The sequence below is a fragment of the Lynx rufus genome, unplaced genomic scaffold (genome assembly GCF_022079265.1).
Source record: "Lynx rufus isolate CCGP_SWC_20201006 ecotype Redwood Valley unplaced genomic scaffold, mLynRuf1.p SCAF_10, whole genome shotgun sequence".
In the NCBI taxonomy this organism is placed as follows: domain Eukaryota; kingdom Metazoa; phylum Chordata; class Mammalia; order Carnivora; family Felidae; genus Lynx; species Lynx rufus.
In genome coordinates, this window is record NW_025814824.1 from 57,031,988 (window position 1) to 57,053,220 (window position 21,233).

The 21,233-nt window shown below is 38.7% G+C and overlaps 1 protein-coding gene across 1 annotated transcript in view; it reads left to right on the forward strand.

The window, feature by feature from the left end:
* The window catches only part of UNC13B (unc-13 homolog B), a 263,053-nt gene that overhangs the window by 72,243 nt on the left and 169,577 nt on the right, over positions 1 to 21,233 (forward strand). Inside the window, exons 2-3 of the mRNA XM_047065931.1 lie at positions 3,263 to 3,292; positions 6,900 to 6,999. Coding sequence (XP_046921887.1) covers positions 3,263 to 3,292; positions 6,900 to 6,999 — 130 coding nt within the window. The remainder of the gene's footprint in view (positions 1 to 3,262; positions 3,293 to 6,899; positions 7,000 to 21,233) is intronic.

The window sequence follows — 21,233 nt, forward strand, 5'->3', positions numbered from 1 at the left end:
ATTTTATCTATTTAGGTCATCTTCCTTTTCTTTGTGAGAAGCCTGGCTAGAGGTTTATCAATTTTGTTTATTTTTTCAAAAAACCAACTCTGGGCTTCATTGATCTGCTCTACAGTTTTTTTAGTTTCTATATTGTTTATTTCTGCTCTGATCTTTATTATTTCTCTTCTTCTTCTGGGTTTGGGGTGTCTTTGCTGTTCTATTTCCTTTAGGTGTGCTGTTAGATTTTGTATTTGGGCTTTTTCTTGTTTCTTGAGATAGGCCTGGATTGCAATGTATTTTCCTCTCAGGACTGCCTTCGCTGCATCCCAAAGCGTTTGGATTGTTGTATTTTCATTCTCGTTTGTTTCCATATATTGTTTAATTTCTTCTCTAATTGCCTGGTTGACCCATTCATTCTTTAGTAGGGTGTTCTTTAACCTCCATGCTTTTGGAGGTTTCTAGACTTTTTCCTGTGGTTGATTTCAAGCTTCATAGCATTGTGGTCTGAAAGTATGCATGGTATGATCTCAGTTCTTATATACTTATGAAGGGCTGTTTTGTGACCCAGTATGTGATCTATCTTGGAGAAGGTTCCATGTGCACTGGAGAAGAAAGTATATTCTGTTGCTTTAGGATGCAGAGTTCTAAATATATCTGTCAAGTCCATCTGATCCAATGTATCATTCAGGGCCCTTGTTTCTTTATTGACCGTGTGTCTAGATGATCTATCCATTTCTGTAAGCGGGGTGTTAAAGTCCCCTGCAATTACCACATTCTTATCAATAACGTTGCTTGTGTTTGTGAGTAATTGTTTAATATATTTGGGGGCTCCCGTATTTGGCGCATAGACATTTATAATTGTTAGCTCTTCCTGATGGGTAGACCCTGTAATTATTATATAATGCCCTTCTTCCTCTCTTGTTATAGCCTTTAATTTAAAGTCTAGTTTGTCTGATGTAAGTATGGCTACTCCAGCTTTCTTTTGACTTCCAGTAGCATGATAAATAGTTCTCCATCCCCTCACTTTCAATCTGAAGGTATCCTCAGGTCTAAAATGAATCTCTTGTAGACAGCAAATAGATGGGTCTTGTTTTTTTATCCATTCTGATACCCTGTGTCTTTTGGTTGGCACATTTAGTCCATTTACATTCAGTGTTATTATAGAAAGATACGGGTTTAGAGTCATTGTGATGTCTGTAGGTTTCATGCTTGTAGTGATGTCTCTGGTACTTTGTCTCACAGGGTCCCCCTTAGGATCTCTTGTAGGGCTGGTTTAGTGGTGACGAATTCCTTCAGTTTTTGCTTGTTTGGGAAAACCTTTATCTCTCCTTCTATTCTAAATGACAGACTTGCTGGATAAAGCATTCTCGGCTGCCTATATTTTCTGTTCATCACATTGAAGATTTCCTGCCATTCCTTTCTGGCCTGCCAAGTTTCAGTAGAGAGATCAGTCAGGAGTCTTACAGGTCTCCCTTTATATGTTAGAGCGTGTTTATCCCTAGCTGCTTTCAGAATTTTCTCTTTATCCTTGTATTTTGCCAGTTTCACTATGATATGTTGTGCAGAAGATCGATTCAAGTTACGTCTGAAGGGAGTTCTCTGTGCCTTTTGGATTTCAATGCCTTTTTCCTTCCCCAGATCAGGGAAGTTCTCAGCTATTATTTCTTCAAGTACCCCTTCAACACCTTTCCCTCTCTCTTCCTCCTCTGGAATACCCATATGTGTAGATTATTTCTCTTTAGTGCATCACTTAGTTCTCTAATTTTCCCCTCATACTCCTGGATTTTTTAATCTTTTTCTCAGCTTCCTCTTTTTCCATAATTTTATCTTCTAGTTCACCTATTCTCTCCTCTGCCTCTTCAACCCGAGCCGTCGTCGTTTCCATTTTATTTTGCAGTTCATTGATAGCATTTTTTAGCTCCTCCTGACTGTTCTTTAATCCCTTGATCTCTGTAGCAATAGATTCTCTGCTGTCCTCTATACTGTTTTCAAGCCCAGCGATTAATTTTATGACTATTATTCTCAGTTCACTTTCTGTTATATTGTTTAAATCCTTCTTGATCAGTTTGTTAGCTGTTGTTATTTCCTGGAGATTCTTTTGAGGGGAATTCTTCCGTTTAGTCATTTTGGATAGTCCCTGGAGTGGTGCAGAACTGCGGGGTACTTCCCCTGTGCTGTCTTGAATAATTTGCATTGGTGGGCGGGGCTGCAATCAGACCTGATGTCTGCCCCCAGCCCACTGCTGGGGCCACAGTCAGACTGGTGTGTACCTTCTCTTCCCCTCTCCTAGGGGTGGGATTCACTGTGGGGTGGCGTGGCTCGTCTGGGCTACTTGCACACTGCCAGGCTTGTGGTGCTGGGGATCTGGCGTATTCGCTGGGGTGGATCGGCAAGGTGCACAGGGGCGGGAGGGGTAGGCTCAGCTCGCTTTTCCTTCAGTGATCTGCTTTGGGAGGGGCCCTGCGGCACCAGGAGGGAGTCAGACCCGCCAGAGGGATGGATCCGCAGAAGCACGGCGTTGGGTGTTTGCACAGAGCAAGCAAGTTCCCTGGCAGGAACCGGTTCCCTTTGGGATTTTGGCTGGGGGATGTGCAAAGGAGATGGCGCTGGTGAGCGCCTTTGTTTCCCACCAAACTGCAGTCTGTTTTCCAGTGCTCAACAACTGTCTCTCCCGTCGTCCTCCAGCCCTCCCGTTCTCTGAGCAGAGCTGTTAACTTATAACCTTCCAGATGTTAAGTCCTGTTTGCTGTTGGAACACACTCCTTCTGGCCCCTCCGCTTTTGCAAGCCAGACTCGGGGCCTCTGCTTGGCCGGCGGGCTGCCCCCCCCGCCCCCCCGCCCCCCCCCCCCGCCCCCCCGCCCTGGCTCCCTTCCGCCATTCCGTGTAGCGTGCACTGCCTCTCCTCCCTTCCTACCCTCTTCCGTGGGCCTCTCGTCTGTGCTTGCCTCCAGATAATCCGTTCTGCTAAGTCTTCTGGTGGTTTTCTGGGTTATTTAGGCAGGTGTAGGTGGAATCTAAGTGATCAGCAGGACCTGGTGAGCCCAGCATCCTCTTACACCGTCAACTTCCCTCAATCCTAGATTGGATGGCTTTTAAAGGTCCTTGTAACTCTCTGCCTTCAAGGTTTGGTCAGCAGTCCCAGCTTCTTTTCTCTTAGACTTAGAGTTACAAATCTAGTTCTAACTCTAACTTTGGCATATAGTAGGTGCTCAAGAAACATTGGTTCAGTAAATGACTTTGCAGAAAGTCTTCATGTTGTCTTCTTTTTTTCTCTTGCAGTTAAAAGAGCCAAATTCCAGGGTTCACCAGGTAAGGCCAGCCTTTAATTATTATGACTTTTCCTTTCATACTTTCTCTCATTTAAAAGCAATCTTTTAAACAATCATTAATTTCATTTAATTCATTGATTAGATTAAGTAAATAATTTAAATTATTAACAATCAATATGGAGAGATATTGGTCAAGGGGTACAAAGTTTCAGTTATGCAAGATGAATAATTTCTGGAGATTTAATGTACAATATCACTGTGTTCATAATTAACAAGTGCTATATACTTGAAATTTGCTAAGAGGATAGATCTCAAGTTGTTATTGATCATATACACATACACATTTGAAAATTGTGATTATGTGAGATGTGATGAATATATTAATCGGCTTGATTATGATGATTATTTCACAATGTATATGTATATCAAATCATCAAGTTGTACACTTTAAATACATACAATTTTAAGTTGCCAATTATACCTCAGTAAAGCTGGAACAAAAATCAGTGCTGTTGTAAAACTTTAAAGAGATCTGTCTGTATACCTATTTAGTGAAAACTTAGTCCCCATATCTCTTGGCCAACTCAGTTCTACTTCTCAGTAGTAATTATTTGGAGGTTTGTGTATACCTTTTCAGATTTTTTTGTGTGTATATGCATGTTTAAATAAATAGATTAACTTTGTGCAACCTGCTTTTATTCAAACAACACATCATGAAAATAAGTTGTTTAGAATTTTGTTGTAAATATGTACCTGAGTTTCCTGATTGATGAATATTTAGTTGTTTCCAGTTTTTGCTATTATAAGCAATACATGTTTTTGTGCATATATCAGTGTTTGCTTTTGCAAATGTATATGTATGCTAGAGTCCAGAAGCAGAGAATTGCTAGGCTGGAGGTATGCATTTTTTAAAAATTTGGTAGCTGCTGCCAAATTTCACTTAATGAAAGTTTTGGGGAGATTATACTCAGACCAAAAGTATATAAGCGTTTATCCAAATCCTTACAAAGATTCAGTAATATGGAACTTTTTAATCTTTGCCCATTAGAAGGTGAGAATAGTATTTACAGGTTTTAATATACATTTCCTTAATTGTGAATGCTAAGTTAGAGGGACTTAATGCTGGTTGCTGCTGGGGAAAAGGGAAGGTACTGGGGATTACTGGGAAAAAATTCATGACTGGGAACCCATGGGAATCTGAAAAGCCAAACCTTGGGTGCAACAGGAACTAAAAGAGTCTCTGAGCCTACTCCAGTCTCCACTAGCTAAATCTCTTTTCTTTCTGAGAATCTGTTCTGTTTTCCTTTCTCTTCTACCTGTCTTTCTATGCTTACCTTGTTTGCACACAGCCCATAATGGTTGCTCCAGTGGAATATATATGCCTCTCCGACAACCATCAGTTGTCACTATTTCTTTGTTTTCCCTATTTAAAATCGTTTGAGAGGGAATTGGATTGTTTTCAGTTTTTTGCCAGTTCATGGATTGACTGCTTTTGAGTGGCATCTAAACCTGCTCTGATCAGCTATGATTGGATGTGGGGAGTAGAATACAGAATCGTATGATAGAAAACATAGCTCAGTGGTCTACGACACTGCTACTGGATATGTATGGGAATCTCTTATGTGGGTGGGCTTGCCTCCTCATAATAAAGTATAATTCTGGTAAACTTTCCATATCTATAGAGCTATATGATTTTTTAATGATTTCATAAGGATTTAATAGTAGTCATAATTAAAATTTTTTAAATTAATGTTTATTTATTTTGAGAGAGAGGGAGAGCATGGGCATGCAAGAAGGAGTGCACAAGTGGGGAGGGGCAGAGAGAGAGGAGAGAGAGGAAGAGAGGGAATCCTAAGCAGATTCTGAACTGTGAGTGCAGGGCCCAATGCGGGCTTGATTGCATGAACTGTGAGATGATGACCTGAGCCAATTGCAAGAGTTGGACCCTCAACCGACTGAGCCACCCATGTGCCCTAGTCATAATATTTAAAATGGCTATGATTTGGGGCGCCTGGGTGGCTCAGTCGGTTAAGCGGCTGACTTCGACTCGGGTCATGATCTCGCGGTCCCTGAGTTCGAGCCCCGCATTGGGCTCTGTGCTGACAGCTCGGAGCCTGGAGCCTGTTTCGGATTCTGTGTCTCCCTCTCTCTCTGCCCCTCCCCTGTTCATGTTCTGTCTCTCTCTGTCTCAAAAATAAATAAATGTTAAAAAATAAAATAAAATGGCTATGATTTATTGCACTTGATATATCAGAGCATTGCCTAAATACTTTCATAAACGTCTTATTCTTATTTAATTATCACAACAAACTTAGAACATTGTATTCTCACTTTTATTATTTAAAAAAATTTTTAAGTATAGCATAACATACAAAGTTAGGTTAGTTTTATGTGTACAACATAGTGACTCTACAAGTTTATACCTGTGTTCACCACAAGTGTAGCTACCACCTGTTACTACATAACACTATCACAATACCATTGCTTATATTCCTCATGCTGTGCATTTTATTCCTGTGACTTTTGCATTCTATAACTGGAAGCCTCTATCTCCTGCTCCCCATTTTGCCCATCGCCCACCACTGTGGCAACCATCAGTTCTCTGTATTTATAGGTCTGATTCTGCTTTTTGTAAAACTACATAATTTTTATTTTTATTTATTTATTTTTAATTTTTTTTAAACTACATAATTTTTAATGATGCTTAAGAGAAAGATTTACCTTGTGCTAGAAGTGCATGGCAGGGCCTATTTTCTCACACCCCTTACATTAGTTAATCATTTTAAACAATGTTTGCCAATTTGATGAGCCAAAAATGATTGTCTTTTTTCATTTTGTTGTGATTAATTTCTTACATAGAAAAGTGAACTCTTAATTCAGTGCCTCTAATCATGGTTTATGCTAAAGTGGTACAGGGAGAGTGGTACAGGACTAGTGCTGTCTTAGGCACTAGTACTCAATTTATATTCTCAGGCTAGAGAATCTCCTTTTCCCAACTCTGCAGTAGTGTTGCTTTTTGTGTAAGTTGTGATTTAGGCCAACCTGAATAAATTAAGCTGGGAATCCATTTCCTTTAGGAGGATTTTTTGCTCAATTCTTGTTCTGTCAACAGCAAGAGATAACCCTTCCTCTTCAATCCTTTACCACTTTTTCTTTTATGGTACTTACTTCTTCATTTTACTAAATTTACATATATCTTTTCTACTAGATCGATTATATTTGTTTTTTTTCAAACTAAAGATGGGCTGTAATATCAATTTTGTTGGTTATGATGAATGTTTCAAAAGTTTAAATAAATTAGAATAGGATATATTAATGTATCCCAACTTGTATTGTATAAAGCTTTCATTTTCATTATGTATGTGTGTGTGTCTACAGGATCAAATATGTATTTCTGAAACTTGAAAAACTATTACAGTTTATACTTTTGAGAAGAGAGAATTAATGTTTTATAATTTTTTGCAGTTCTGTGGGCTTAGAATGATGCTGTATTGTACAATATATAGTTTTATTTTTGCTTCAATTTCTAATACTTTAATTTGGATTACTCAGTTCCAAAGGGTTTGTGAGCTTGGGTAACAAATCTGAGCACTAAGTATTATATCTTCATCTTGGGTTTTTTTTTTTTTTTGCATTTTTTTTTAAAGATAAATTTAACACCTATGTGACCCTGAAAGTGCAGAATGTGAAGAGCACAACTGTAGCAGTTCGTGGTGATCAACCTTCTTGGGAACAAGATTTTATGTTGTAAGTACTTCAGAGTGGCAGCAGCATGCCTTACGAAAACTACAGAGTTAAACAGGAGTAAGTGAGGTGTGTGGTGGGTGAAGTATATCTGCAGTTTTGTTCTCTCCTGGATTTGTTGTGTTTTTCTTTTAATTTGTTTTAATCTATTATTTTTTTACAAAGAGGGTCTTTTTTAGTTAATGTACAGTGCAATAGTGGTTTCAGGAGTAGAATTCACTAATTCATCACTTACATACAGCACTCAATGCTCACCATAACAAGTGCTCTCCTTAGTACCCATCTAGCCTGCCTCCACCCACCTCCCTCCATCAACCTTTAGTTTGTTCTCTATTGCTGTGTCTCTTGTAATTTGTTTCCCTCTCTTTTTCTTCCTCTGCTTCCCCTATGTTCATCTGTTTTGTTTTTTTAAATTCCACATATGATTGAAATCAAATGGTATTTGTCTCTCTCTGATTGGCTTATTTTGCTTAGCAAAATACATTCCAGTTCCATCCACATCATTGCAAATGAAAAGACTTCATTGTTTTTTTTTTTTTTTTTTTTTTAATTTTTTTCCCCCAACGTTTATTTATTTTTGGGACAGAGAGAGACAGAGCATGAACGGGGGAGGGGCAGAGAGAGAGGGAGACACAGAATCGGAAACAGGCTCCAGGCTCTGAGCCATCAGCCCAGAGCCTGACGCAGGGCTCGAACTTACGGACCGCGAGATCGTGACCTGGCTGAAGTCAGACGCTTAACTGACTGCGCCACCCAGGCGCCCCAAGACTTCATTGTTTTTGATGGCTGAGTAATATTCCATTGTGTGTGTGTGTGCGCGCGCACGCACGCGTGCTCATGCATATTCCAGTGAAGAAATGGGCAGAAGATATGAATAGACATTTTTCCAAAGAAGACATCCACATGGCAAACAGACACATGAAAAGATGGTCAACATCACTCATCATCAGTGAGTGATGCATGAGTGCATATTCACATGTGCAGGCACATGCACACACACACACACACACACATACACACACACTACATCATCTTTATCCATCATCATTCAGTAGACATTGGGGTTCTCTCCACAGTTTGACTATTGTTGACAATGCTGCTACAAGCATTGGGGTGGGCATGTACTCCTTCAAATCTATATTTCTATATCCTTTGGGTAAATACCTAATAGTACAGTTGCTGGATCATAGGTATTCCTATTTTTAGTTTCTTGAGGAACCTCCGTACTGTTTTCCAGAGTGACTGCACCAGTTTGCATTCCCACCAGCAATGCGAGAGGGTTTCCCTTTCTCCACATCCTTGCCAACACCTGTTGTTGTCTGAGTTGTTAATTTTAGCCACTCTGACTGGTGTGAGGTGGTATCTCAATGTGTTTTTGATTTGTATTCCTTGATGATAAGTGATGTTGAGCATCTTTTCATGTGTTGGTTGGCCATCTGAATGTCTTCTTTGGAAAATGTCTATTCATATCTTCTGCCCATTTCTCCACTGGATTATTTCTTAACTGGGTGTTGAGTTTGACAAGTTCTTTATAAATTTTGGATACTAACCCTTTATCCAATATGTCATTTGCAAACATCTTTTCCCATTCTGTAGGCTGACTTTTAGTTGTGTTGATTGTTTCCTTTGCTGTGCGGAAGCTTTTTATCTTGATGAAGTCCTAATAGTTCATGTTTGCTTTTGTTTTCCTTACCTCTGATGACATGTCTAATAAGAGGTTGCTCTGGCCCAGGTCAAAGAGGTTGCTGCTGTGTTCTCCTCTAGATGTTGATTGTTTCCTGTCTCACATTTAGGTCTTTCATCCATTTTGAGTTTATTTTTGTGTATTTTTGCATGTTGCCATCCAGTTTTTCCAGCACCACTTGTTGTAGAGACTCTCTTTTTTCCATTGGATATTCTTTCCTGCTTTGCCAAAGATGAGTAGACCATATAGTCCTGGGTCCATTTGTGGGTTTTCTGTTCTGTTCCATTGATTGATGTGTCTGTTTTTGTGCCAGTACCATCCTGTCTTGACGACAACAGCTTTGTAATATGGCTTGAAATCTGGAATCATTATGCCTTCAGTTTTGTGTTTCTTTTTTTCAGGATTGCTTTGGCTATCTGGGATCTTTTGTGGTTCCATACAAATTTTAGGATTGTGTGATCTAGCTCTGTGAAGAATGATGGTGGTATTTTTTTAATGTTTATTTATTTGAGAGAGAGAGAGAATGGGAGTGAGTGGGGGAGGGGCAGAGAGAGAGGGGATAGGATCTGAAGCTGGCTCTGTGCTAACAGCAGAGAACCCAATGTGGGTCTCGAACTCACAAACTGTGAGATCATGACCTGAGCTGAAGACAGATACTGAACCCACTGAGCCACCCAGGCGCCCCTGCTGTTGGTATTTTGATGAGGATTGCATTAAATATGTAGATTGCTTTGGGTAGTATAGATATTTTAACAATGTTTGTTTTTCTAATCCATGAGCATGGAATGTTTTCCATTTCTTTGTATCTTCTTAAATATCTTTAATAAGTCTTCTACAGTTTTCAGAGTACAGATCTTTTACCTCTTTAAATTTATTCCTGGGTATCTTACTGTTTTTGCTGCACTTGTATATGGGATCGATTGCTTAATTTCTTTCTCTGCTGCTTTGTTATTGGTGTACAGAAATGCAGCAGATTTCTCCAAGTTGATTTTATATCCTGCAATTTGCTGAACTCATGTATTATTTCTAGCCTTTTTTTTGGTGGTGTCTTTGAAGTTTTCTACATAAACTATCATGTTGTCAGCAAATAGTGAAAGTTTGATTTCTTCCTTGCTGATTTGGATGATCTTTATTTCTTTTTGTTGTCTGATTACTGAGGCTTAGGCTTCCAGTACTATGTTAAATAGTAATGGTGAGAGTGGGCATCCTTGTCTTGTTCCTCACCATAGGGGAAAGGCTCTCAGTTTTCCCCCATTAATGATGATATTAGCTATGGGGCTTTTGTATATGGCCTTTTTTTTAATTTTATTTTTTAAAATTTATATCCAAATTAGTGAGCATATAGTGCAACAATGATTTCAGGAGTAAAATCCTTAGTGCCTCTTACCCATTTAGCCCATCCCCCCCCCACAACCTCTCCAGTAACCCTCTGTTTGTTCTCCATATTTAAGAGTCTCTTATGTTTTGTCCCCTTCCCTGTTTTTATATTATTTTTGCTTTCCTTCCCTTATGTTCATCTGTTCTGTGTCTTAAAGTCCTCATATGAGTGAAGACATATGATATTTGGCTTTCTCTGAATAATTTCGCTTAGCATAATACCCTCCAGTTCCATCCATGTAGTTGCAAATGGCAAGATTTCATCCTTTTTGATTTGATTGCTGAGTAATACTCCACTGTATGTGTGTGTGTATGTGTGTGTGTATGTATATATATACACCACATCTTCTTTATCCATTCATCCATCCATGGGCATTTGGGCTCTTTCCATACTATGGCTATTGTTGATAGTGCTGCTATAAACATTGGGGTGCCTGTGTCCCTTTAAAACAGCACACCTGTATCCCTTGGATAAATGCCTAGTAGTGCAACTGCTGGGTTGTAGGGTAGTTCTATTTTTAGTTTTTTGAGGAACCTCCATACTGTTTTCCAGAGTGGCTGCACCAGCTTGCATTCCCACCAGCAATGCAAAAGAGATCTTCTTTCTCCACATCCTCGCCAACATCTGTTGTTGCCTGAATTGTTAATGTTAGCCCTTCTGACAGGTATGAGGTGGTATCTCATTGTGGGTTTGAATTGTATTTTCCTGATGATGATTGATGTTGAGCATTTTTTGATGTGTTGGTTTGCCATCTGGATGTCTTCTTTGGAGAAGTGTCTATTCATGTCTTTTGCCCAATTCTTCACTGGATTATTTGTTTTTTGGGTGTTGAGTTTGATAAGTTCTTTATAGATTTTGGATACTAACCCTTCATCTGATATGTCATTTGCAAACATCTTTTCCCATTCTGTCAATTGCCTTTTAGTTTTGCTGATTGTTTCCTTTGCAGTGCAGAAGCTTTTTATTTTGATGAGGTCCCAATAGTTCATTTTTGCTTTTGTTTCCTTTGCCTCTGGAGAGGTGTTGAGTAAGAAGTTGCTGCAGCTGAGGTCAAAGAGGTTTTTGCCTGCTTTCTCCTCGAGGATTTTGATGACTTCCTGTCTTATGTTGAGGTCTTTCATCCATTTTGAGTTTATTTTTGTGTATGGTGTAAGAAAGTGGTCCAGGTTTATTCTTCTGCATGTCGCTGTCCAGTTTTCCCAGCACACTTGCTGAAGAGACTGTCTTTATTCCATTGGATATTCTTTCCTGCTTTGTCAAAGATTAGTTGGCCATGCGTTTGTGGGTCTATTTCTGGGTTCTCTATTCTGTTCCATTGATATGAGTGTTCTCGTGCCAGTACCATACTGTCTTGATGATTACAGCTTTGTACCAGCTTGAAGTCTGGGATTGTGATGCCTCCTGCTTTGTTGTTTTTTTTTTTTTTTTTTTTCCAGATTGCTTTGGCTATTCAGGGTCTTTTCTGGTTCCATATAAATTTTAGGATTATTTGTTCTAGCTCTGTGAGGAATGCTGGTGTTATTTTGATAGGGATTGCATTGAATATGTAGATTGCTTTGAGTAGTATCAACATTTTAACAATATTATTTCTTCCTGTCCAGGAGCTTGGAATCTTTTTCCATTTTTTTGTGTCTTCTTCAATTTCTTTCATAAGCTTTCTATAGTTTTCAGTGTATAGATTTTTTCACCTTTTTGGTTAGATTTATTCCTAGGTATTTTATGGGTTTTGGTGCAACTATAAATGGGATCGATTCCTTGATTTCTCTTTCTGTCGCTTCATTGTTGGTGTATTGGAGTGCAACCAATTTCTGTGCATTGATTTTATATCCTGCAACTTTGCTGAATTCATGAATCAGTTCTAGCAGTTTTTTGGTGGAATCTTTAGGGTTTTCCATATAAAGTATCACGTCATCTGGGAAGAGTGAACATTTGACTTCCTCCTGGCCAATTTGGATGCCTTTTATTTCTTTGTGTTGTCTGATTGCAGACTCTAAGACTTCCAGTACTACGTTGAATAACAGTGGTGGGAGTGGCCATCCCTGTCTTGTTCCTGACCTTAGGGGGAAGCTCTCTGTTTTTCCCCATTGAGGATGATCTTAGCATTGGGTTGTTCATATATGGCTTTTATGATCTTGAGGTATGCTCCTTCTATCCCTACTTTCTTGAGGGTTTTTATCAAGAAAGGATGCCATATTTTGTCAAATGCTTTCTCTGCATCTATTGAGAGGATCATTTGGTTCTTGTCCTTTCTTATATTGGTGTGATGAATCACGTTAATTGTTTTGCGGATATTCAACCAGCCCTGCATCCCAGGTATAAGTGCCACTTGGTTGTGGTGAATAATATTTTTAATGTATTGTTGGATCCAGTTGACTAATATCTTGTTGAGGATTTTTGCATCCATGTTCATCAGAGAAATTGGTCTGTAGTTCTTTTTGGTGGGGTCTCTGTCTGGTTTTGGAATCAAGGTAATGCTGGCTTCATAGAATGAGTTTGGAAGTTTTCCTTCCATTTCTATTTTTGGAACAACTTCATGAGAATAGGTGTTAACTCTTCCTTAAATGTTTGGTAGATTCCCTTGGAAAGCCATCTGGCCCTGGACTCTTGGTTTTTGGGAGATTTTTGATTACTAACTCGATTTCTTTACTGGTTATGGGTCTGTTCAAATCTGCTTCAGTTTTGGTAGTGTATATGTTTCTAGGAATTTTTGCATTTCTTCCAGATTGCCCATTTTATTGGTGTATAATTGCTCATAATATTCTCTTATTAGTGTTTTTATTTCTGCTGTGTTCGTTGTGTTCTCTTTCATTCTTGATTTTATTTGGGTCCTTTCTCTTTCTTTTTCTTTTTTTTTAATTAAAAAAAATTTTTTTAACGTTTTATTTATTTTTGAGACAGGGAGAGACAGAGCATGAACAGGGGAGGGTCAGAGAGAGGGCGACACAGAATCTGAAACAGGCTCCAGGCTCTGAGCTGTCAGCACAGAGCCCGAGGTGGGGCTCGAACTCACGGACCGTGAGATCATGACCTGAGTCGAAGTCAGCCGCTTAACCGACTGAGCCACCCAGGCGCCCCTCCTTTTTCTTTTTGATCAACTTGGCTAGTGGTTTATCAGTTTTGTTAATTCTTTCAAAGAACCAGCTTCTGGTTTCATTGATCTGTTCTGTGTTTTGTTTGGTTTCAGTAGCATTAATTTCTGCTCTAATATTATTTACTGTCTTCTGCTGGTTTTGGCTTTTATTTGCTGTTCTTTTTCCAGCTCTTTAAGGTGTAAGGTTAGGTTGTGTATCTGAGCTCTTTCTTCCTACTTTAGGAAGGCCTGGATTGCTATATACTTTGCTCTTATGACTGCCTTTCTTGTGTCCCAGAGGTTTTGGATTGTGGTGTTATCATTTTCATTGGCTTCCATATACTTACTATTTTATTTATTTATTTTTTTAATTTTTATTTTTATTTATTATTTTTAGATTTTTAAAAAATTTACATTGAAATTAGGTAGCATATAGTGCAGCAATGATTTCAGGAGTAGATACCTTACTGCCCCTTACCCATTTAGCCCATCCCCCCTCCCATAACCCCTCCAGTAACCCTCAGTTTGTTCTCCATATTTAAGAGTCTCTTTTGTTTTGTCCCCTTCCCTGCTTTTACCATATACTTCTTAATTTCTTCTTTAACTTCTTGGTTAGCCCATTCATTCTTTAGTAGGATGTTCTTCAGTATCCAAGTATTTGTTACCTTTCCAAATTTTTTTCTTGTAGTTGATTTCGAGTTTCATAGCATTGTGGTCTGAAAATATGCACGGTATGATCTCGATCTTTTTCTACTTGCTGAGGGCTGGTGTGTCCCAGTATGTGGTCTATTCTGGAGAACATTCCATGTGCGCTGGAGAAGAATGTATATTCTGCTGCTTTAGGATGAAATGCTCTGAATATGTCTGTTAAGTCCATCTGGTCCAGTGTGTCATTCAAAACCATTGTTTTCTTGTTGATTTTTTGATTAGATAATCTGTCTATTGCTGTGGGTGGGGTGTTGAAGTCTACTATAATGGTATTAGTATCAATGAGTTTCTTTATGTTTGTGATTAATTGATTTATATTTGGGTGCTGCCACATTTGGTGCATAAATGTTTACAATTGTTAGGTCTTCTTGGTGGATAGACCCCTTGATTATGATATAATGCCCTTCTGCATCTCTTGATACAGTCTTTATTTTAAAGTTTAGATTGTCTGATATAAGTGTGGCTACTCCGGCTTTCTTTTGTTGACCATTAGCATGGTAGATGGTTCTCCATCCCCTTACCTTCAACCTGAAGGTGTCTTTAGTTCTAAAGTGGGTCTCTTGTAAACAGCATATAGATGGATCTTGTTTTCTTATCCATTCTGTTACCCTGTGTCTTTTGATTGGAACATTGAGTCCATTGACGTTTAGAGTGAGTACTGAAAGATACGAATTTATTGCTATTATGTTTCTTGTGGAGTTGGAGTTTCTGGTGGTGTTCTCTGGTCCTTTCTAATCTTTGTGGCTTTTGGTATTTATGTATGTATGTATGTGTGTGTATATATGTGTTTGTGTGTGTGTATATGTGTGTGTGTGTGTGTGTGCATATATATTTGTATAAATCAGTAAATAATTTTTTTTTTCATCTTTTCTCCCCTCAGAGAGCGCCCCTTAAAATTTCTTGCAGGGCTGGTTTCATGGTCACCAACTCCTTTAATTTTTGTTTATCTTGGAAACTTTTCATCTCTCCTTCTGTTTTGAATGACAGCCTTGTGGGATAAAGAATTCTTGGCTGCATATTTTTCTAATTCAGCACATTGAATATATCCTGCCACTCCTTTCTGGCCTTGAACGTTTCTGTGGCTAGGTCTGCTGCAAACCTGATCTGTCTTCCCTTGTAGGTTAAGAGAAATTAACTTTTTTTTCTCTTGCTGCTTTCATGATTTTCTCCATGCCTGAGTATTTTGTGAATTTGACTGTGATGTGCCTTGTTGATGGCCGGTTTTTGTTGAATCTAATGGGGGTCCTCTGTGCTTCCTGGATTTTGATGTCTGTGTCTTTCCCCAGGTTAGAAAAGTTTTCTGCTATGATTTGCTCACATAACCCTTCTACACCTATTTCTCTCTCTTCCTCTTCTGGGACTCCTATGATTCTGATGTTGTTCCTTTTTAATGAGTCACTGATTTCTATAATTCTTAAATATGCTCTTTTGCCTTAATCTCCCTTTTTTTTTTCCTGCTTCATCATTCTCCATAAGTTTGTCCTCTGTATAGCTGATTCTCTGTTCTGCCTCATCCATCCTTGCCACCACAGCATCCATTCGTGATTGCAGCTCAGTTATAGCATTTTTTATTTCATCCTGACTAGTTTTTACTTCTTTTATCTCTGCAGAAAGGGATTCTAATCTATTTTTGACTCCAGCTAGTATTCTTATTATCGTGATTTTAAATTCTGGTTCAGACATCTTGCTTGTACATGTGTTGGTTAAGTCCCTAGCTGTCTTTTTTTCCTGCTCTTTCTTTTGTGGTGCATTCCTTTGTTTCGCCATTTTGAAGGGAGAAAAGGAATTAATGAGGTAGAAAAAACGAAAATTAAAAAAAAACAAAAAATTAAAATTAAAAAATTAAACACATACACAAAATCGAATAAATGATGTCAGATCGTAGGTGTGTTTTGGTCTGTGTGTTGAAAGTGGCTAGATAGATTAGAGAAACAAGGGGAAAAAAAGAAAAAAAAGGAAATCATTTGAAAATTTGAAAAAATGATTACACTGAAGTAGACAAAAATGAAATGATGGAAGTAAAATAGTATTTGAAAAAATTTACACAAAAGTAAAAAACATAGTAGAAAGAAAATTAAAAATATTTTTAATAAAAATGAATTTTTTTCTTTATTCAAGAAAAAGAACAGAAACAAAAAAGAAAAAACAGGAAAAGTGTTTGAAAAAGTGAATACACTGTAGTAGACTAAAATAAAATGATGAATTAAAATCGAATTTGAAAAACTTTCACAAAAGTAAAAAATATAGTAAGAAAAATTGAAAATATTTTAAATAAAAATTGAAGATAAAAATGAATTTTTTCTCTTTCTGTATTGAAGAAAAAGAAAAGAAATGAAAAATTAAAAAAAGGAAATCCTTTGAAAATTTGAAAAAGTGAATACATTGAAGTAGACTAAATTAAAATGATGGAAGTAAAATTTAATTTGAAATAATTTACATAAAGGTTAAAAATATAGTAAAAATTAAAAAAAATTTTTAATAAAAATTGAAAATTAAAATGAATTTTTTCTCTCTCTGCTGAATTCTGTGGTTTTGGTTGTGCAGATTGTTGTGTTAATTCTCAGATCAGTTTTCTAGGTGTGTAGGATTGTTTAGTGTTGGTCTGGCTGTATTTCATGGACACGAGACACACAAAAACTTTCATGCTGTTCTGCCATCTTGGCTCCCTCCTCCACCTCAGTGAGTTTCTTTATGTCAGTATTTTATTTATATATTTGGGTGCTCCATGTTGTGGCATAGATGTTTACAATTGTTAGATCTTCTTGATTGATAGACCCCTTAATTGTGTTATAATGCCCTTCTTTATCTCTTGTTACAGTCTTTGTTTTAAAATCTAGTTTGTAGGGGGGCACCTTGGTGGCTCAGTTGGTTAAGCGTCAGACTTTGGCTCAGGTCATGATCTCATGATATGTGAGTTCTAGCCCTGCATCGGGTTCTCTGCTCTCAATGCAGAGACGCTTCAGAACCTCTGTCTGTCTCTTTCTCTCTGCTCTTCCCCAGCTCTCACATGTGCACTGTCTCAAAAATAAATAAAACATTAAATAAACATTAAAAAAAATCTAGTTTGTCTTATATAAGTGTGGTTATTCCACATAAAAAAAAAATTTAAATGTATGGCTACTCCAACTTTCTTTTGACCTTCATTAGCATGATAGATGCTTCTCCATCCCCTCACTTTCAATCTGCAGGTGTCTTTAGGTCTAAAATGAGTCTTTCATAGGCAGCATACAGGGGCCTCTTGTTTTGTTAAATCCATTCTGATACCCTATGTTGTTTGATTGGAGCATTTAGTCCATTTATATTCAGAGTGATTAATGAAAAATATGAATTTAGTGCTCTTGTGTTACTGTAGAATTGGTGATTTTGGTCATGCTCTCTGGTCCTTTCTAGTTTTTGTTGCTTTGTCTTTTTTTTTCCCCCATTCAAAGAGTCTCCCTTAAAATTTCTTATAGGGTTGGTTTAATGGTCACAAACTTTTTTTGTTTTTGTTTGGGAAGCTCTTTATCTCCCCAGTTGGAATGACAGCCTTGATCTATAGAGTATTCTTGGCTGCATATTTTTTTCCCATTCAGCGCATTGAATATATCTTGCCACTCCTTTCTGGCCTGCTAAATTTCTGTGGACAGATGTGCTGCAAACCTGATCTGTCTTCCATTGTAGATTAAAAACTTTATTTCCCTTGCTGCTTTCAGGATTCTTTCCTTGTCTGTGTATTTTGTGAATTTGACTATGATATGCCTTGGTGGTGGTTGACTTTTGTTGAATTTAACAGGAGATCTCTGTGCTTCTTGGATTTTGATGTTTGTGTCCTTCCTCAGATTAAGGAAGTTTTCAGTTCTAATTTGCTCACATAAGCCGCCTTCACCCTTTCTCTCTTTTTCTTCTGGGATTCCTATGTTATGAATATTACTACGTTTTATTAAATCAGTGAGTTCCCTAAGTCTGCCTTCATTATCCCTGACCTTTGTTTCCCTCTTCTTTTTAGGTTCATTATTTTTCATAATTTTATCTTCCATATCACTAATTTGCTCCTCTGCCTCATCTGTCCTTGTTTTTATGGCCTTCATTTGTGTTTGCATGTGGTTATAGCATTTTTAATTTTGGCCTGACTAGATACTAGTTCTTTTATCTCTGCAGAAAGGGATTATCTGGTGTCTTCTATATTTTTTTCAAGCCCAACTAGTATCCTTATAATCGTTGTTTTAAATTCTAGTTCAGACATCTTACTTACATCTACATTGATTAAATCCCTGGCCATCATTTCTCCTGTTCTTTCTTTTGAGGTGAATTCCTCTGTCTTATTATTTTGGAGGAAGAAAAAAACAATGATAAAACAATGAGATAAAAATTTTTAAAAATGAAATAAAGAATGCTAGAACCTATGTGTGTGTTTATAAAAAAAAAATAAAAAATAAATAAATTTTGGTCTTGAATCCAAGAAGTAAAAGAAGAGAAAAACAACAAAACAAATACAGAAACAACAACTGAAAATACAAACAAACAAAGAACCCAAATGAAGCTAGATCCAGTTTCCTGTAGAGCTGAAACTTTGCAGCACTCTATGGTCAGTAGACTAAACTTGTGGAAGGGATTGTGCTGGTGTTCTGAGGGAGGGGCCTGCTGCTCTGATTCTCAGGAGGACTTGCCTTAGTGGACATGTGCCTAGAGGGTGCAGGGGAGTGGAACTTGGTGTAACAGTTTTATTCTCCACTTGGTGGTGCTGTTTATCTTACTAGGGTCAGTCAGTGTTGGTGGGCTAATGGTGAAAATGGTTAATTCCCCCCCCCCCCCCACCCAGTCTTCACAGTGGGAAGTTCACACCCTCACAAGTGTGTGATCAATCACCCCTCCTGTGTGCCCCGTGTGTCCTCTGCTCCCATCAGCTCCCTGCATTTTCCCTGTGTCCCAGCTGTCCACCTACCAGCTTTCCCAGAGCTTTATCTTAGGCGCTGCTGTGTTTCAAAACCCTGCACTTCCAAGACCCCTGCGGTTTGGATCCACAGTGATCTGGCGGTGGGTCTCACTGTGCTGCGGCCAGGGCCGGCTTATCCCAGAAAATGATCATGTCACTGCGCAGCAGCTTCTCCCCCTTTCCCTCTCTCTTGTCCACGAAGATGGCTTCCTCACCTTTGCAGCACCTAAGCTCTTTTCTTCCCCAGTGTACCTCTCTGTACTATGTACCTGCCACATTCTTTCTTTCAAATGATGCAGAGTGTTCTGTTAATCCTCAAATTGGTTTCCTAGGTGTTCAAAATGGTTTGATGTTGATCCATCTCTGTTCAAGGGAGGAGGCAAACCCAAGGTCCCCTTACTACTATGTCATCTTAACTCCTCCCTGCCCCATTTTTTTTTTTAATTTTTTTTCAACGTTTATTTATTTTTGGGACAGAGAGAGACAGAGCATGAACGGGGGAGGGGCAGAGAGAGAGGGAGACACAGAATCGGAAACAGGCTCCAGGCTCTGAGCCATCAGCCCAGAGCCCGACGCGGGGCTCGAACTCACGGACCGCGAGATCGTGACCTGGCTGAAGTCGGACGCTTAACCGACTGCGCCACCCAGGCGCCCCTCCCCTGCCCCATTTTATTTCTAAAGTACTCTCTACACCCAATGTGAGGTTTGAATTTATGACCCCAGTATCAAGAGTTGCATGCAACACTGACTGAGCCAGCCAGGCACCCCCATGCCTTTTTAAATTATAAAGTAGATTTATCTCTAGCCTCCTTGAAATGTGAACATCATTCCAGTAGTATCCCTGGAGTAAATTTGTCTCTTGGATTTGTAATCTATTCTATCTTATATGAATTATGAATGCAAGTAAACTCCCAATTAATTCGGTAAATATACTACCTAGTCAGATTTTTCCCAGTGGTCAGAATTATGAAATAGTATAATATACTTAACATGGTATTAGATATAATTTAAATCTTGCTTCAATTCTCAGAAGGCACCTTGAAGGTATGTGGTTATGCTTGTGTGTGTGTGTGTGAGAGAGATATGGACAGAGAATGAGTGTATGTGTATACACCTGGATTGCCTGCTATAGAAGATGAGCATTTCTGTGCTTAAAATCCTTTTGCCTTATGGAGTGAAATGTCATACCTTCCTCTAATTAATAAAAATGAGTAACAATTAGTAGAATTTCTTGTATATGACACAAAAATTAATATATTACGATTGTAAGCTCTAGCTTTAAAAAACTTGGCACTTGGGTTGCTCAGTCAGTTAAGCATCCAGCTCTTGATTTCAGCTCAGGTCATGATCTCAGAGTTCATGGAATCGAGCCCTGCACTGGGATCTGTGCTGACAGCATGGAGCCTGCTTGGGATTCTCTCTCCCCCTCTCTCTACCTCTCCCTCACTCTTTCTCTCAAAATAAACACATGAACTTAAAAAAGAAAAAAAAGAATACTAAGGGCTGCCTGGGTGGCTCAGTTGGTTGCACGGCCAACTTTGGCTCAGGTCATGATCTCATGGTTCCTGGGTTTGAGCCCTGTTGCGGGCTCTGTGCTGACAGCTCAGAGCCTAGAGCCTGCTTTGGATTCTGTGTATCCTTCTCTCTCTGCCTCTCCCCTGTTTGGCTCTGTCTCTGCCTATCTCTCAAAAATGAATAAATGTTAAAAAAAAAATTAAAAGGGGAGAAATTTATAGAATATTTTTTTTTTGAGAGAGAGAGAAAGAGAATGTGTGCATGCATCAGTGGGGGAGGGACAGAGTGGGGGGGAGAGAGAATCCCAAGTAGGCTCCCAAGCAGTGCACAACCTGATACGGAGCTTGAACCCACAAACTGTGAGATCATGACTTGAGCCAAAATCAAAAGTTGGACGCCCAACCAACTGAACCACCCACACACCCCTAGAATATCATTTTTTTTGTTTATGTTGAGAGAGCAAGAGAGAAAACATGAGTGGGGGATGGGCAGAGAGAGAGAGGTAGTGCAGAGCCCAGTGCAGGTCTTGAACTCTTGAACCATGAGATCATGACCTGAGCCAAATCAGATGCATAACCAACTGAGCCACCCAGTTGGCCCTGGAATATAATTTTGAAGGACTAGGCAAATCATTGAGTTCTTTAAAGGTCTTGTCTTTTCTTTCTTTCTTTCTTTCTTTCTTTCTTTCTTTCTTTCTTTCTTTCTTTCTCTCTCTCTCTCTCTCTCTCTCTCTCTCTCTCTGTCTCTCTCTCTCTCTTTTGAGAGAGACAGACAGATGGAGAGAGAGAATCTTAAGCAAGCTCCATGTTCAATGCAGGGTTTAGGGCTCCATCTCATGACCGTGAGATCATGACCTAACCAAAATCAAGAGTAGGTCAGTCAACCAACTAATCTACCTTGGGGTCCCACGTCTGTCTGTCTTACAAGATTATGCTTGTTTTCTGGGAAGTTAGGAATGAGGGTGTCAAAC